The sequence below is a fragment of the Aotus nancymaae genome, unplaced genomic scaffold (genome assembly GCF_030222135.1).
Source record: "Aotus nancymaae isolate 86718 unplaced genomic scaffold, 86718_ANA_hifiasm-v0.15.2.pri h1tg000015l_0, whole genome shotgun sequence".
Classification (NCBI taxonomy): domain Eukaryota; kingdom Metazoa; phylum Chordata; class Mammalia; order Primates; family Aotidae; genus Aotus; species Aotus nancymaae.
Genome location: NW_026988426.1, coordinates 13,038,317 through 13,056,723, shown reverse-complemented (window position 1 = coordinate 13,056,723; position 18,407 = coordinate 13,038,317). Strand labels below are relative to the sequence as shown.

The following is an 18,407-nucleotide window of genomic DNA, read 5'->3' as shown; positions in this document are numbered from 1 at the left end:
CTGGCTTTGAAATCTTACCTCCCAAGTACCAGGTATAGATCAGGGGCAAGTCATTTAGCTTCTCTGTCTCTCTAGCTCATTTGCAAATTGGGATAACCTCATTCACTTGAGAGGATTATATGGGATAATTCATAGTACCAGACAGTAAAGATTATCATTGCCAGCCACAAATGTCAGATTGAAAATATACATTGTTTTTAGATAGGATGTCTCAAAATTGGAAATATGTACAAGGTACAGATACCTTTTTAAAAAGTACTATGAAAAGTTACCAAATAAGTCTAAGGGAAGTCAATTATAAAAGGAGACTTCTTTTATGAACAATTTGTCTTTCATCGGTAACTCCTTGCAATGTCCACTTTATGTCTTATTAGGGCCGGTTGCAGTGGCTCACGCCTGCAATCCCAGCACTTTGGGAGGCCAAGGCAGGCAGATCAAGAGGTTGAGACCATCCTGGCCAACATGGTGAAACCCCATCTCTACTAAAAACACAGAAATTAGCTGGGCGTGGTGGTGCATGCCTGCAATCCCAGCTACTCAGGAGGCTGAGGCAGGAGAATCGCATAAACCCAGAGGTTGCAGTGAGCCAAGATCATGCCACTGCACTCCAGCCTGGTGACAGAGCAAGATTCTATCGCAAAAAAAAAAAAAAGTCTTGTTAGTTTGAACATGAACAGTTCAAAATCATATTTATTGCTTCAATTCTAATAAGAATTACAATTGATCCAAGCAGGGCAACGTAACATTGTGGTTACCTGGCATTAGCAACCACACCGTTGAAATGCTGTTTAATTAGGTTAAGAGAGCTTGCACAAAACTTCAAGTGGGCTGAAACTAAGAGTAAATATGTATTAAGGATAGCATCCATAGCAGTGATTAATCTAAGTGATAAAAGGGATTAATAATGCATAAACACCAACTTTTAATGCACATTAAGCAATTATTTGTCATCACTCTGTGTCTATTAAAAAAAACAGTAGAGGCCAGGTGCGGTGGCTTATGCCTTTAATCCCAGCACTTTGGGAGAACGAGGCGGTCAGATCACTTGAGCCCAGGAGTTTAAGATCAGCCTGAACAACATAGTGATACCCCCGTCTCTTTTAAAAAAAAAAAAAAAAAAAAAAAAAGCCAGGTTCCAGGGCATGTGCCTGTAACCCTAGCTATTTCAGAAGCAGAGATGGGAGGATCTCTTGAGCCTGGGCTGCCGAGGCTGCAGTGAGCCAAGATCATGCCACTGTACTCCAGTGTGGGTGACAAGAGTGACCTTGTCTAAGAAAAAAAAAAAAGTATCAGCTAATACTCATACTATTTTTAATAGGGATTTTATTGTTTCTGGTACTATGCATCTAACTTTAGTACTAAATTTAAACATAGTAGAGATAGCTTTTTATAATGTTCTGCTACCACATTGCTAAAACAGATAATTAAATCAGAGGAGAAAGAAAACCACCCAGCAAAGGATTGCATTTCAGTAACTTTATTGAAAGGTATATCCCTTAGTACTAAAACATAATGGTAGTTGGTTAGTTTACTTCTGCCAACTCAAAATTAACAGTGACATATTCAAAATATTGAAATTTATCAGCCTTTTGGGAAAACTAAAAAGTTACCCATAAAACATGGTTTATAAAAGTTAAGATATACTGTGGTTCTTTGGTTTTTCATTGTGTACTGATCCATAGCATGATGTCAGATTGGTTACAGCCATTCTGGATGGACTCAGGCTATACATTGCACTGAGTAACTGTTTACAACACTTTAACACTGTACTTCTTACATTCACTGACATGGAGAATCCTAAACACTACCTCAGCGGCCTCATTCATAGTTATGAAGGTGTCTACTTGCTTTTCTAAAGACTTTGTTTTAGCACAGTAAGAGCATCAGTGGAAGTATATTCTCTTTTTATAAAACTGCCATCACTTCTAATTTAAAAACAGTCTTTAGTAAAAAAAACTTCTGGAATGTTGAATCTAGCCTGAACTTACCTTGGGGTGGGAAAGCAAATTTACGAAGTGATAATTTATTCTGAGTTACTAATACAATAGAAACTAATTTTCTTGATGGGATTCAGTTTGAGGCAGTAGGTTCTGTATAAAAATTTTATCATAGATACAAATGTCACCTGTTTTCTAGAAAAAAATATTAAAGATACCTTAATGAATATGCCAAACTTTCTAGGTCTGTATTTTTCTTTATATAAAATGCGCTCAAATTTAAATGTAATTCCCATAGAGCAATAAAGTCCACATTTCTGGATTATCTATTACTTGCATTATGGGGTGTGTTTACACTGCCTAGAATGTTAACCCTTATTATGCCTTAAAAGTGCATTTGTGAAATGTTGCTTTTGATGTAAACTTCATAACTAAATTTTAATATTTAAATTAAGTAGGAGTAGGATTAGAATAATGAAAGTGAGTGAAGCTGTGGGAAGACTGATAGTTGTGGCTCCTCCAATACCATTTTCAATACCACCTAAAGATAATGATCTAATATCTAAAGTTAGATCAATGATAGAAATGAAGATTCACAGTTTACCTTCTCAGGCTTGTCATTAGCGTTTCACATTTAGGCTTTTAGCTTTGATTTGAATGCTTCACAGATGAATTCAAATCTAAACAAAATTCCACTACAGCATAACATTAATTAGGCAGTTTTCTGAAGTTTGAGACCATCATGCTTATCTCGTGTTTTGAGGCTTCATAGCTTAAATCCATTGTAACATTATGGAATCCATAGAACAAGGTTGCGGAGAAAGGCTTCAGAGAAGTTTTTTGGTGCTGTAATAATCCTATTTAAATAAAGAAAACAAAATCCAACTTAACAGAAGCCAGTCTGCCTAAATACTAAGAAAACTGAAATGTTCATATCTAGTATTTATAATCATATGTAGATGTATTAAATGTTAACATTTAGTTTTGAGTAGAATAGGATAAATCACTGAGTTAGGAAATTTAGATGGCAAGAATGTATATCACATGCAGAAAGCAAGTCGACATTTTTTATGCATAGAACTACTTTTTAGTAGTCCAGCTACTATAGCAATGATGGGTTACTATAGTGTTCACACACCCTGGCAGTTTCCAGATACCTAATGTAGAGACCATCTATCATATTCTACTTTTTCTTTAAGTACAATATCCAAGTTCATACTGACTTTACTTATAAGCTAACAGTCTCAAATTAGTTCATACATGGTTCAGACTTCTGGTGCTGTTGTCTTGCTTAGCTTATGTAATTTTAAATGAGTCAGAGTTTCAGTCTACATATAGCAAGATCACGTGCAATTAAAAAAAAAAGCACGATGTTATTGCTACAAGGATGTTGTTCTCTAAGCTGAAAATTTAATGGAAAAGCTAACGTATGTATCAGAGGTTGGATAATTCCTTACTCCTAAGGTGGTGTACCTGTATATAGTAAAGGCCTTCAAATATTAGCTGACTAGATCAGCGATGTCATTTTCCCCTTTACTATTCCAACTCCATTTTGTTTATGTTGAAGATAGTTACTGTTCTTTAGTTGAAGAAAATTATGGCACTGGGAAATTTTCTTTATCTGGAGAATTTGCCAATTAAGGAAAACATTTACCAATTAAGGAACCATTTCAGGAATTGTTGGAAGGTGAGTTATTCTGTAGTAACTATGCTTCAGTTGTCGTGCAGTACGCCCAGAAACAATCCATTTCAACTTCTGAACATTTGGTTTGGAACACTTGTTTGATGAATATTCAGTTAAACACTTGGATACAAGCTCTTGCCAGAAGGTCAAATCTCTGCCATTTATCTGTACATAAATTTAAAAAAATTATTACTCAAAGTAAATCCCACCTTATTTAACTACATTAATAAATGCAATCCTATGAACATGTCTTTGCTCATTAAAAAAATGTGAGGATAGCTACTTAAGTTTCAAATAAACATATGACATCTCATTTTACTTCAGGAGATAGAAGAGGTTTAGTTTCTTTTACAGCTGTTAATAGGATTTAGGCTATGTCCTTGACATACCTTGGAATGTTTCTGAAGACATTCTACTCCTTCTGTTAACTCTACACACTTCTGTGCTTGGATCTCTAATGCAATGATAGACAATGCCAACACAGAAGGCTAAAAGAGAGAAATGTAAAGTAAATGCCAAATATAAAAACAAGTCATATAAATAGGTGTAATCTTTATCAAATATTTACCTTTGCTTTAGAAAAAATGATCCTGCAATGACATGCCTTAAGTTGAGCTTCTAATCTTTCAAAATTAATGCTATTTCTCCTTTAAAAAGAAAATGGTATTGTTTTTATTAGGTAATACTACATGTAGTCAAAAGATATTTTTAGAAAAACATTGATGTCAATTTCTAAAGTGAAGCTTACGTATATTTATCATACCAAGTGAACTAATTGAAGGAATTCCCCTTTCATCAGAGATACTAACTTCTTAAGGGTACCAATATGGCTGTTTTAAATAATTTGGGCCAAAAAATTAAAATGAACAGTACTATGCCACAAATATCAAGATTTATTTTCTTTTAGTTTTTTTTTTTTTCCTGCAACTGTCTTTTTGTATAACTCGATCTTTTAGTTTTAATAAATATTTCAATATCTACTGAAGGTCCTTTTTTCCATAAATTTGTGTTAGATGCTTTTCTACTAGGTCCTATAAAAGTTGAAATGTACTTTAATCCCAAGAATTAGCTTTAATGAAGCTATTGACAATGGAACATTTTCCCACTTATGCTGGACATTAAAGTTCAAGGAGCCACAGCTGTCATTTTACTTATTTTTATTAGAATTCTATGACGATACTGATTTTATGCAATATCCATACAATACCATTCTGATTTCCAAATCTGTCTTGTTCAAAACAAAGGGCACTTACCTTTCAAATGGCAAGTTCTCTTGAAGGAGTGAATAATACAGTTGCAGAAATTGAAAGGCAGTAGTAGCTTTGATTTTCCAACACACCTTCTCCAATACAATCTTTTCCATTCGCATCAAGTCTGAAACCGTAAACCTGTATTGACTTATTCGGATTAAGTCAGTCGCCAATGGGACATTCCTTTCCTCTTCTATTGATTTTACAGCTAAATAGAAGCAGCTCAGTCCAACACATCCAAGGTGCTTGGGCTGTACCTAAAATAAAACCAGTAAGTCCATGACTGTACCTTATTTTAATTAAAACATAGAGGATAATCTAGAACTGAGACCCAAATTTAAAATGCATATTTGAGGTTTATTTCTCAGCTGTGATGGACTTAACACAATCCACTCATAACTAAAATATAGCCTGTCAACACTATGGACCCTACTTGGAACCAATTTTTGAGTAGTTGGACTGAGTTTCAGCATAATGTTTGGTTCAGCATAGAAAAATTGTATGTGTGTGTTTTTTTAATCACTGTAAAACTACAAGTAAACATTGTTCTAGTTTGACCAAATAAGTTAACCAGTCAAAGACATAAGACTGAAATACTTTATGGCTCATTTACAAAATAAGCCATTTCTTTCCAGGATGTTGGATTTTTTCCAGGCTCTTGTTTTTGTGGGAACACATATAAAACAGTTTTGAAATACTATAGCATATACTGTTTACTCTGCCTGTAAAGTTCTATTCACTAACTAATCTTTATCATTTAGTATTGTGAATGTCTGCAGTATGAGGCATAGTCAAAACTTTAACCAGTCGTTTACTTCCAGTTTAAATGAAACTAAGTTTTTACCAGTATTACTATCTCTGTGCTCTCTCTTTTCTTGTAACCTCTTCAGCAGTACACTTACGTCTCTTTAAAGGCATAATGTAGTTATTTTTCTTATTATGACCTGTACATAAGAGCAACGATCTTATTCTCACATAAGAGTGAATTATACCTGAGGGACAGCTGTATATTATTCATTTGTGCAACATTTACAGAATCAAAGGTAGTGCCTACACATATGAAACATCCAAAGAGTTTAATTAGTCTGTTGAACACATTTCTTGAATCTTCAACAAATACTTAAATCCTTTATGATGCACTGTGTTAGATGCCAAGGACCAAAATATGAGTTTCCTTGTAATCGTCACATCATCTTATTTTCCTCCAGTAAACAGAGGTGTACAGGAAAGACAGATGCATTTGTAACAGTTAAACTCTGAAAGCTACATAGTCTTGTTTATCTAGCATAGTTGTTCCTCCTGCAGATACACTCTCCTCTCTAATGTGTGTACAATGAAGCTGGAAATGCCAAGCATAACCAAGTCTTGACTAGGTCTAAGACTAAAACATTTACAATCTTATTTATGGGTAGTGATTAAGAAATATATCTTAATTCTTAGCCACAATCTAGCCTCTAATAAATTTTTGCCACTAATAATTTCTAAAAATAGTAAATAAGTGGACAAATCCAACCTATCAAGAAAGGTTTTTTTTAAAAAAACAACAGCCAACTTTCTTATTAGGAAACTGCAATTAGTTACTTGATACTAGACTTTTTCATTTCAGAATTTAAGTCTAATACTTGATGTACTACTACTCTTGATTATGATAAGAAATCATATTAATGCTGTAGTAGACAAAACTAATGTTTTGGCTACTTGCTGAAAATAAAAAAGATCAAGTTTATGAATATCAGCTGAAAGGTAACAAGTCCATCTCCAAAACACACGGAGCAAAATTAAAGTGTAGCTTCAAACATACCTTCATTTTAGACAGGAATCTGTCCAGTAAATTCACAGCTAGAGAAAATGTCTCTGTGTCGAAGCCAAAGAACTGAGTTAGACTAAGAAGATCTTTTACTTCAAAGTCCCTTAGTCTTGCAGTCATTCTGAGGCCATTATCGTGTGCAGACTCAATTAGTCTCAAGCCACAGACCTTTGGCTGACATCTAGACTCCTGTTCCAAAAGGGCATTCAGCTGGTGTAGCAGTTTCTGAGAGTCAGTTGTTGTCAGTACCTCTATCATCTATATATAGAAAAAAAGACCAGAAAGGAGTGTAAGAGTAGTCCTTCCTGCTTTCCTTGGCCATCTTTGTACTGGGCCAAGAAGTGATTTATAAGTCTTCCATCCCCCAATGCGGCTAGTGCATCTAAGTCATTGCAAAATGCCATCTGTTATTTCCCTTCTACAAGTTGGTCACAACCTAAATTGAGTTCCTAGAGGGAGGGAACCATGCTTTTGAGAAAAAATAAAACGCAAATCTTCAAGAAATACTTGTTCGAGTTATTTATTGTCAACAGATAACCACGAATAGACACCGTAAGACAAGATATAGAAACTGAAAAGCAAATAGTAGTAAGTATTCTACCATATATTAACAACGTCAACTGTTCAAGTTACTTAATAATTGTACTTAGTTCCTCATTTGTGAAGTAGGGATAAGGTTTATGGCCTACCTCACAGATTTGTGTGAGTTGAATGAAATCATGTAAAGAGCTTAGCACGTTATGGTAGGTGCTGAAAAAACACTGAACAATAATGATGAGTTTGAGCTTATTTCTAGATTTATAAAGTGAGGGTAACAATAACTGTGGCTGAATGTGAAGCTTGAACAAGATGATTCATCAGAGTACAGCACAGTGCTTGGCACACAATACTCAATATTAACCAGTTAACTTTTATTATTGTTAGGAAAGGAAACTTAAAAGGCAACTTTAGGAGGACGTATTGGGGCGGGGGTGCTAACGTAGTCTGAAAGATGAACCTGGGAATTCCACTGATTTAATTATGCATAACACAACCTTGTCCCGGGCACAAGCTAAGCCCTGGTTACAAGGAAACCCCTCCCCACACCAACTTAAAGAGAGGAAGACAGGAGGTCTTCCGAGTTGGTCATGTGAGGAACCTCTAACTGCAGGGGTTCCATTCTTTCTCTCCTGACTAGTCCCTGGGGCTGGGCCGGCAGACACTAAGGCACCTCAGGAGGCCGGATCCGGCTCCGCCCCTCCAGCCGCGGACTAGCCTGGGCTTGTGCTCACAGCAACGGTAGAGTTAACTGCGGAAAAGGGCGCCGGCCAGACCTACTCCGCAGCCCAAGCCCCCAACTCCGCTCCCCGCGCCCCCAACCCCACTCCCCAACCGCACCTGGCGGTCAACCCCCCCGCAGACTCACTCACCTCGACAGCGACTGCAGCTCTTCAGCAGTAACCACCCTCCCCGGGCCTGCTCACCTCACCCCACGATATCAGATCCGAGAGGCCTACGAGGAGAGGGGACTCGCAGGAAAGAGGAGAGAGGCCCGGGGAGGGGTACTGTCCAGGGTGGAGGTCTCGGCAGCGCCGCCGAGACGACTCGGCCCAGATCAGGGTCAGCTCGGAGCCGAAGGGGCCGCGTCTACTCTGCCGAGAAATATATTGAAGGGCGGAGCTTTCTCGCGAGAAGGGGTAATTTTCGCCGCTGAATGGTGTAATTCTTTTGATGGATGGCCTCCGCGATCCGTAAACGGCTGGGCGGTGGAGTAAGAAGCCTGGCCAATCAGCTCACACTTCCCGTTATCTGGCGTCAAATTCCCCGCCCCCTTCCACGCCCCTACCTCTAAGCGTCTCTCACAGGAGAATTTTCCAAAGCGTCTTCATTCACAGGCGGGCCGAATTAAATACTCTGCATCAACCCTTGCCTGGGTCAGGTCAAACGTCTGTCAGCCGGATTGGCCTGGGTTTCGTTCCAGAATGTACTGTTTGTTCTGTGGGGTTTAGAAGTTGTACCGCGGCTCTGCCCCGTGTTTCTAAAAATACAGTGAGTAGTTAAAAAAGAAAAAGTCAGGCTTTGATTTTTCATTACAGATAAAGAGGTGGTGGAATTTCCGTGATGTGGTTTATCAACCTCCAGAATGCTCTCTTCGTGAACTTTGGAAGACAGTTGATCCTTGCCTTAGTTTGTTTTTTGTACAATTTATCAAATAATGGAGTTGGACTGTGTAATGTCTTGACCCTCTATCAATTTTCTGAATTCGCTTAAGCAAATTCAGAGAAAAGTGAGGAAAGTCCATTAGTAAAAGGGCCTGAAAAACGGTGCACAAGGAGTCAGTTCTAAACTCTTATGGATTACACAGTAGTTGGGTATCTCTGTTCTCATGGCCCCAGTTCAGTTTCTCTTGCTTTGAAAAAGTGAAAATTTGGAAGGTTTGCTGTCACCTCTCCTGTTTGCCCTGCCCTGTACTTACCTAAGGCAATGCCACAGAACAAAGCTCTGGAAAGGGGGGAAAGGGGTGGGGAGGAAAGGGGAAGGAAAAACCAGAGAAAACATTGATACCTCACAATAATACCTCAGCCACATAATCAGATCAGTTTGAGAAACAGGCTGGAATGGGGAAGAGGCCTTGGTTCCTCTTGAAAATAAGCTTACTTAGTGAATATAAATTGGTAATTTATAACCTTTAACAAGTCATTTTATTTAAAAATACTTTCTGCTATAATGTGTAAGTTTATAGATGCAGTTTTTCCTTTTGGCTTTTAGTTCCTATTATTCCTAATTCCTAAAATTAGGAATGTATATGCACAATTTTTAAAAAATAGCTAAAGAATCATAAAATCTTTATGGCAGGCCGGGAGCCACTGGTGGCTCACACCTGTAATCCCAGCACTTTGGGAGGCCAAGGCAGGCGGATCACCTGAGATCCAGAGTTTGAGACCAACCTGGCCAACATGGTAAAACCTTGTGTCTACTAAAAATACAAAAATTAGCCAGGTGTGGCGGCCACACAGCTGTAATCCCAGCTACTCAGGAGGCTGACACAGGAGAATCGCTTGAACCCAGGCAGAGGTTGCAGTGCCACTGTACTCCAGCCTAGGCAACAAATAAGACTCCATCTCAAAAAAAAAATCTTTATGGTTATGAAAACCATGCATAAATTCACTAATATTTATTGAACATATAGCATAGGCCAGTGGAGAACAAACTAGACTGGTACCTGTCCTTGTAGAACACGTAGTCTGTGGGCAATATTAACACATAGATTTTAGAATGAAATACACTTATTTTCATCTCCAGGAATAGCTAATAACTAGTTATGTGACTTTCAGCAAGTTATTTAATCACATTTTCTTTTCTCAACAATAGGAAGTAAAAGTACATTATTCATGGGGTTATAAAGAGGCTTAAATAACAGAAAGAGCATAGTCACTGTTCCTAGATCACAGATTTCTTGATAAATGGTAGCCCTTGTTATTAAATTACTATTTCTTTTGAAATTTCTTACTTAAACACACTTCGATTGTGTTTTCTCTGTTGTCAGACTTAGTCCTCTGTTTTCAACCTAGGATAATCAGAGTATTAGAATTGTTTGTTTAACATTGATAAAAGTATCTAAATTGCATGTATTAATTTCTACACATTTTTATACTTGAAATTTTCACTTGAGGGCTTTTAGGTAATATATCATTGTTTATGTAATAAGAATATTTTATTTTACATTATAATCTTTTACTTTTTATTAAAATCTCAAATTTCTTACATAAAAAATTATTTCACTAGTACTGGAGAGACATTGATTACATATAAATCAAGTCAAATTGATATTCTTTACTTTCCTTCCTCCCCAACCCCGTCTGCCATTTTCACTTCAAAATGTTAGAATATAGACCATCATTTAAATAATTGAAAAGACCTAATTAACAAAATATGGAAGTGTAACACTCAATTATCCACTCTTATAAAATAGAGATAATGAACCCTTCATTAACTATGATTTTATTTTTAAAGAAGTGTTGATTTAATCATGAATTCCTATTAAAAATTTGTTAAATAACTGACTTCTGGGGGTATAGTCTAGGCTCAATGGTGTATTCAGTTCCTATCCTCACACTTTCTTCTCCATTAACAGTTAAGTACAACAAGAACTAATGTGCAGAATAATGGCCTTGAGGCTGGGCAAGAATCCAGGCAGTAACTGAAAGATTTAATCATATTCTCCACGTGGTAGACTGTAGACATGCCTTTGAACACCGAAGATTATAACAAGCAGGTATAAAACAGTGGCGGTGTGTCAAACACTGCCCTGACTCACAGGGAAATTCCTAGTTGGCTTTGTTTGTTTCCGTCTTGGAGGTGTGGGAGTCTGTGCCTTCCCTCCTGCACACACAATATCCAATCATCTTTCCCTTTTTTCAGGCTCCCTGAGAAATGTCCAGTACTTTTGTGTGTAGTTTTATCCAACTATGATAAGCGCCAAGGAAGTAAGAGTCAAAAAGATCTCAGCTGAGTCTCCTACTTTCTGATCCTTCCTATAACTACGCATTTACAGCCTCCTCCACTTCTCTAGCTGTTCTCTGGTGCATCTAGTCTGACTTATTCATTTGAAGATAACTTGTTTGGCAGTGACTTCTTTGATTCTTTATTAGTTCCTGGGATACCAGTGAAATTAAATATGGCTGGGAGGAGACAGAGAGAGAAAGATACATTAAAAAACATAGATTAAGAATTGCATGTATATCCTTCTACTCAGATTCTAGCTACCACTTCTATACTCAGATAAAATAACCCCTTCCAATTAATTGAGGTTTTACTATATATTCCAATAAAAACTAAATTTTTGACTTGTTCAGTAACCACTGCTATATAAAGGCACTGGGTGACATTAGAGGGGGATCCTCTGTTCTCTAATGGCTTTATTTAGACTCCGTTGAGTACAAAGCTCAAAGCCAAGACCAGCCAATAACGTAGGATACAGGGTTTGCATTTATTATATATCTTCCATGTGCCAGGCCATTGTGCAGAACTTAAACACACGTGCCTTTGACAACTCTGATATTATTATCTTCAGAAATGTGGGATATTTTACATATCTTATGTTTAGTAACTATTTACTATTAAATGTATGCATAACTTGAATTTGGATTTTACTGCATTTTTAAAAAAAAGTTTCTATTTCAGAACATTTCAAACTCATTACCCAGCTTCAGTAATCAACATTTTGCCCATGTTGATGATTTACTTTGTTTGTCCATCAGCAAGTATTTCTTGAGAACTTCCACACCGTGGTATTTTGTAATCCCAGATGAAAATTGCTACAGCTTTTGTGCCATAGGGTGTGTTGGCTCCTGTTCTCTGTGAAGGTAAGAGGGCAGAAGGATCAGCTGGGTAATTATCCTCCAGCTGATATTTATCAGCTGATACAATTATCAGAAGCCAGCACTGCAGGTGTTTCTGTTGTCTCCTGCTTTGGAAGGAGAAGGAATGGGAAGGGGAGAACAATTTCCTTTCTTATCCAGGTTTCTGCCTAGGTTGCTAACCTTCCTCCCCCAAATGCAAACACACACACACCATGTACCCAAAACGCTTCGGCGGAGTTGAGAATTGGAAAATGAAATACTGCACTTAAGGCCTTCCTTGTTTCAGGTTACTACTTTCCTTTTCTTTCTAGCCTTTTAACTCTTTTATCCCCCTCTCTGATTTCACCAACCCTTTGCTCTTTGCTCTCCCTCAACCTCAGTTTTCTAATAATTAGTACATCCCAAGGTTGTTTTTCACTGCCTCTGCTGTTGTTTGGGGTCAGAGCTTCTCCCTTGCTGCCTAGTTCTGTGGCTGGTAGAGGGCAGTGAGGAGCCCTCCCTTGGCATTCCAAGGGTTGGTGAAGGGCATTGCAGACAAAATCAACAATATGTGCAAAGGCACAAGAGAAAGAATGAAATATAGATTACTCTGGCTAAAGTACAGAGGCTGTTGAGGGAGGTGGTTTAGCAGTGAAACTGGGGAGAGAAGCAGTTGCTCTTATTGAGGGGCCATGTATACCACGTATACCATTCTTGAAATGTTGGACTTTGCAGTCTTTGGAGAACCTACCATGGAATTTAAAAAGAACACTACAATTGGGTATGTGATTTAGGATGACCACTTGGCATCAGGGTGAAGGTTGGAGAGATGAGCCAAGACTGGAGGCAGGAAGAGCAGTTTAAAGGCCATTTCCTTAACTTAGGAAGAAAACTGAGAAGATTGCAGTGAGCTTTAGCCAAAGCTTGAATTGGGGTTCTATTTATGTATTTATCAGGGAATACAGAAAAAAGATCAGGTTTGCTGGAGGAAAAACGTTCAAGTTGTCTAAGGGACTTCCAGGTGGAGGTGTTGAAAAGGTAGCTAGAGAAACATTCAGTGCTACAGATAGCTTTGAGACTAATTATCAGTAGGGGGTGATTTGAGTCTTGGAACTAGATCAGTTCAGGAGAGTTGAAGATGATAAATCTGAAGAGAGAATCTAGGGAAACGGAGTCTCTAAAGGGAATCTAGGAGAAAAGAGAGAGGGAAGAGGTAAATAAGAAGAGAGGATGTTATAGGAATCAGGAGAAAGTTTCAAGGAGAGAGTGAGCACTGGTATCTGATGCTGCAGAGAGGATAAAACAGTATGAACAAGGAGAGACTATGAAACCAACAAGTATATAAACCATTCTTGCAAGGAACTTGACCATAAGAGGTAGAGGCAATGGACAGAGGGTGGACATGGTGATGATAAAGAGAGTTTGCTTTTCAAAGATGAACTGGATACGTGCCTGTTTAAATGATGTTAGGAAGGAGCCAGCAGGGTAAAGATGTATCTGACTGCTGGAACAGTCTGAGGCCTCATATGACACTGGTCGATTTAATTGACACTAGTCGATTTACACTCAGTCAGCTGTATTGTTATAGAAGCTTCTAGACAAATACAGACTACAATGGAAGGAAACAACACAAAAGAGCAGAAATTCTATGTATTTAGCATGCTTAAAATTCTCTGGGTAGATGTTAAGAATGATCACAAAATGCTTTATAAATGTTTGTGTTTTCTGTAGCTATTTTATATGCCTGATTTTCAGTATCAAATTGTTCGAAGGGCTCTTCCTGATTTAAAATATTGTCACTTGTAAAGTTTAGGAGCTTTACATCAGTGTTGAAGTGAGAGTAAGAAATAAAAACATGGATTTTATGTACCCTTATATAGTGAAAATATGATGGAATAGCACATCAGTTTGTTCAAGCCTTCTTAAAATTCTAGATTTTGTTGGAAGTCACCCATGCATAGATTTAGGTCAAATAGAATAAAATATTTAGATACATTGTGGATATTTCTATTTTTAATGGAAATATACATTTATATCATGTAATGATAAACACAGTATATGTTGGTATAAAAATACTTGGAGGTGATAAATAATAGTGCCAAATAACATTGGTGCAGATTTCTTAATGAAATTTTCTGTAATTCCTGGCCTTACAGAAGAACTTTTAATAACTAATAGCAGTGATTTGGTTGAGGCACTAATGGACTGACTACAGTCTGGGTCTGTTTCTCTGCTTACAAGCTTTCAGCCTCCAGATCTTCATATTTTGAATAACAGTGCTACCCAAAAGGTTGTTGTGAGGATTAATTGAGCTAATACATGGAAAAAAGTACATGTAAGTTCTCAATAAATGTGAGATATTATTATTATCTGTAGACATAAGTCATCTTCTGAGGGAGAAATAAATTACCACCCATGGCACTGCTGACATCAATGACTGGGCAATTTTATCAGAGTCTTTGTCCTTACGATTATATTATTCTTCATACTGTTCTGACCATAAAGTGGACTTCATCTCCTAAGACCACATAAACTGGGAGAAATAAAAATCAGCTAATAAATATAAACTAATATTTTTTATTTTTCTTTGGTCTTCCGTTTTCCTTAAGTGGAGTAAGGTGATATTGCATTGTGGTTTTGATTTGTGTTTCCCTGATCATTAGTGATGTTGAGCATTTTTTCATATGTTTATTGGCCATTTGTGTATCTTCTTTTAATAATTGTCTATTACTGTCCTTAGCCTATTTTTGAAGAGAGTGTTTGTTTTTTTCTTACTGATTTGTTTGAGTTTGTTGTAGATTTTAGATATTAGTCCTTTGCCAGATGCATAGATTGTGAAGATTTTCTCTTGCTCTGTGGGTTTTCTGTTTATTCTGCTTACTATTCCTTTTGCTGTGCAAAAGCTATTTAGTTTAATTAGGTCCCAGCTATTTATCTTTGTTTTTATTACATTTGCTTTTGGGTTCTTGGTCATGAAATTCTTGCCTAAGCCAATGTCTAGAAGGATTTTTCCAATGTTATTTTATAGAATTTTTATAGTTTCAGGTCTTAGGTTTAAGTCCTTAATCTACCTTGAGTTGATTTTTGTATAAGGTGAGAGATGAGGATCCAGTTCCATTCTCCTAATGTGGCTTGCCAGTTATCCCAGCACTATTTGTTGAAAAGGGTGTCCTTTCCCTATTTTATGTTTTTGTTTACATTATTGAAGATCAGTTGGCTGTAATTATTTGGGTTTCTGGGTTCTCTATTCTGTTCCATTGGTATATGTGCCTATTTTTATACCAGTACCACACTGTTTTGGTGACTATGGCCTTATGGTATAGTTTGAAATCAAGTAGTGTGATGCCTCCAGATTTGTTCTTTTTGCTTAGTCTTGTTTTGGCTATGCATGCTCTTTATTGGTTCCATATGAATTTTGTAATTGTTTTATTCTAATTCTGTGAAGTATGATGGTGGTATATTGATGGCGATTGTATTGAATTTGTAATTACTTTTGGCAGCGTGGTCATTTTGACAATATTGATTCTACCCATCCATGAGCATAAGATATGTTTCAATTTGTTTATGTCATCTGTGATTTCTTTCAGCAGTATTGTGTAGTTTTCCTTGTAGAGTTTTTTTTGACTCCTTGGTTATGTATATTCCTAAGTGTTTTATTTTATTTTTTGCAACTATTGTAAAAGGGATTGAATTCTTGATTTTATTCTCAGCTTGGTCGCTGTTAGTGTATAGATGAGCTACTAATTTGTGAACATTAATCTTGTGTCTGGAAACTTTGCTGAATTCTTTTATCGGCTCTTGGAGCTTTCTGGAGGAGTCTTTCAGGTTTTCAATGTAAATGGTCATATTATCAGCAAACAGCGACATTTGACTTCCTCTTTACTGATTTGGATGCCCTTTATTTATTTCTCTTGTCTGATTGTCCTGGCTAGGACTTCCAGTACTATGGTAAGGAGGAGTGGTGAGAGTGGGCATCTTTGTCTTGTTCCAGTTCTCAAAAGGAATGCTTTAAAATTCTCCCCATTCAGTATTATGTTGGCTATATGTTTGTCATAGATGGCTTTTATTACATTAAGGTATGTCCCTTGTATGCCAGTTTTGCTGCCAGTTTTAATCAAAAAGGGATGCTGAATTTTGTCAAATGCTTTTTCTGAAATGGTTTTTCTGTATCTATTGAGCTAATCATGTAATTATTGTTTTTAATTCTGTTTATGTGGTGTATCATATTTATTGACTTGCATATGTTCTTTTTATCAATTTTTTTTTTTTTTTTTTTGAGATAGAGTCTCACTGTGTTGCCCAGGCTGGAGTACAGTGGTAAGATCTCGGCTCACTGCAACCTCCGCCTTCCAGGTTCAGGTGATTCTCCCACCTCAGCATCCTGAGTAGCTGGGACTACAGGCTTGTGCCACCATGCCCGGCTAATTTTTTGTATTTTTAATAGAGACAGGTTTTCTCCAAGTTAGCCAGGCTGGTGTTTAACTCCTGTCCTCAAGTGATTCGCCTACCTTGGCCTCCCAAAGAGTAGGATTACAGGTGTGAGCCACCGTGCTAGGCCCCTTGATTATAATATTTTCATGGCATCTTTAGAGTTTTCTACATATAAAATCATAACACTAAGATAATTTTACTTTTTAATTTTCAATTTGTTTTTTTGTTTGTTTTTGAAACAGAATGCTCCCCAGGCTGGAGTGCTGGGGTGCAATTTTGACTCACTGCAACCTCCGCCTCAGCCTCCTGAGTAGCTGGGATTACAGATGTGCACCACCACGCCTCACTAATTTTTGTATTTTTAGTAGAGATGGGGTTTCACCATGTTGGCCAGGCTGGTCTCGAACTTCCAACCTCAGGTGATCTGCCCACCTTGGCCTCCCAAAGTGCTAGAATTACAGATGTGAGTCACTGCACTTGTTTATTTCAATTTGAATGCTGTATTAATCGGGGTTTTTGTTTGTTTGTTTGTTTCTTTTCAGGGGAAAGCATGAATGCATTCCCCAACTACCACAAATTATGCAGTTGAGTTTCACACGTTTGGGGAAATCACAGGGTCAACACGTCCGGAGTGCAATGGGTAAGCCTCGCCCTGGGAAAACCACCTTCGTGATCATCGCATCTCCCCTGCCAAGTAAGTATTAATCAGGGTTTTTTAGAGAAATAGTACTAATAAAATATATGTGTATATATATGTAAAATGAGAATTGGTTCATATGATTATGGAGGCTGAAATTCCGTGATCTGCCGTCTGCAAGTTGGAAAGCCAAGAAAGCCAGTGTTGTAATTCAGTTCATATCTGAAGGTCTGAGAAACAGGGAGGCTGATGGTGTATCTCCCACTCTGAATCTGACAGCCTGAGAACCAAAGATGGGAGGAAAACTGGTATAAGGCTACAGTCCAAAGACCTGAGAACCAGGAGCTTTGATATTTGAGGGCAAGAGAAAAATGGATGTACCACCTCAAGAAGAAAGAGAGAATTGTTTCTTCTGCTTTTTTTTCTGTTCAGTCCCTCAACAGATTAGATGATGCCTACCTGCATTGGTAGAGCAGATCTTCTTTACTCAGCCTACTGATTCAAATTCTAATTTCTTCCAGAAATACCCTCACAGACACACCAGAAATAATATTTTATCAGCTATCTTTGTATTCCTTAGCTCAGTCAAGTTGACACATTAAATTGACCATCACAAATGGCTTTTATTTATTTTTCTTGTCTAATTATTCTTGTTAGGACTTTGTGGAATATTGAAAGCAGGCATTATTGTCTTTTTTCTGATATTAGAGAGTAAGTTTTTAGTCTTTCAACCACTGAATGTGATGTCAGCTATGGGTTTTTATTTATGGTTTGTTATGGTAAATAATTTTTTAAATTTCTAGTTTGTTGAGTGATTTTATCATGAATGTTGAGTTTTGTCAAATGCTGTTTGCCTCTATTGAGATGATCATACATTTTTTTTTCTTCATTTTGTTAATGTAGCGTATTACATTGATTTTTATGTAATGAACCATCCTGGTATTGATTCTTTTTTAAATGCTTGATAGAATTCACCAGTGATGCCATCTCAACATGGACTTTTCTTGTGGAAAGTTTAAAAATTACTAAACATTATAATTAATTATTATAAAGTTATTCAGATTTTATATTTCTTTTTGAGTTAATTTAAAAAGTTTGTATGTTTCTAGAAATTTTTCTATTTTATCCAAGTTATCTAAGTTGTTAGCCTATAGTTATGAATATTATTTCTTTGTAATTCTTTTTATTTTATTGAGGTTGGTTGTGATATCCCTCTTTTCATTCTGATTTGAATTTTATTTTTTTTCTGGTCAATTTAGTTAACAGTTTGTCCTGTTTTTTTTTTTTTTTTGAGATGGAGTCTCACTCTGTTGCCCAGGCTGGAGCACAGTGGCATGATC

General features: G+C 37.0%; 1 protein-coding gene and 1 non-coding gene across 3 annotated transcripts; both read right to left on the bottom strand.

The window, feature by feature from the left end:
- Positions 1-1,461: 1,461 nt before the first annotated feature.
- CCNG1 (cyclin G1) lies at positions 1,462-8,322 on the bottom strand. 2 transcript variants are annotated; one of them, XM_064376509.1, is made up of 8 exons: positions 8,088-8,322; positions 6,673-6,936; positions 4,875-5,128; positions 4,190-4,268; positions 4,011-4,109; positions 3,662-3,786; positions 3,592-3,612; positions 1,462-2,794 (listed from the first exon to the last, which is right to left on the bottom strand). In XM_064376509.1, exons 2-8 carry the CDS (start codon positions 6,934-6,936, stop codon positions 2,728-2,730), a joined length of 909 nt encoding a protein of 302 aa, XP_064232579.1. In that variant the 5' UTR covers positions 8,088-8,322; the 3' UTR covers positions 1,462-2,727. The 2 variants fall into 2 exon arrangements, with proteins under 2 accessions (XP_064232579.1, XP_012316511.1); XM_012461088.2 differs by having other exon boundaries at positions 3,592-3,786.
- Positions 8,323-16,969: 8,647 nt separating this feature from the next.
- LOC135275145 (U1 spliceosomal RNA) lies at positions 16,970-17,132 on the bottom strand. Its single transcript, XR_010342858.1, has one exon. It is a non-coding gene; the product is annotated as a U1 spliceosomal RNA (small nuclear RNA).
- Positions 17,133-18,407: the final 1,275 nt, after the last annotated feature.

What these genes read in the sequence shown, in the direction of transcription:
- CCNG1 (XM_064376509.1), bottom strand. Translation starts at nt 6,936, where the DNA reads ATGATAGAGGTACTGACAACAACTGACTCTCAGAAACTGCTACACCAG. An exon ending in GATTCCTGTCTAAAATGAAG is followed by an intron (nt 5,129 to 6,672) that starts GTATGTTTGAAG and finishes GTTTTATTTTAG; the next exon opens with GTACAGCCCAAGCACCTTGG. An exon ending in TCATTTTTTCTAAAGCAAAG is followed by an intron (nt 4,110 to 4,189) that starts GTAAATATTTGA and finishes TCTCTCTTTTAG; the next exon opens with CCTTCTGTGTTGGCATTGTC.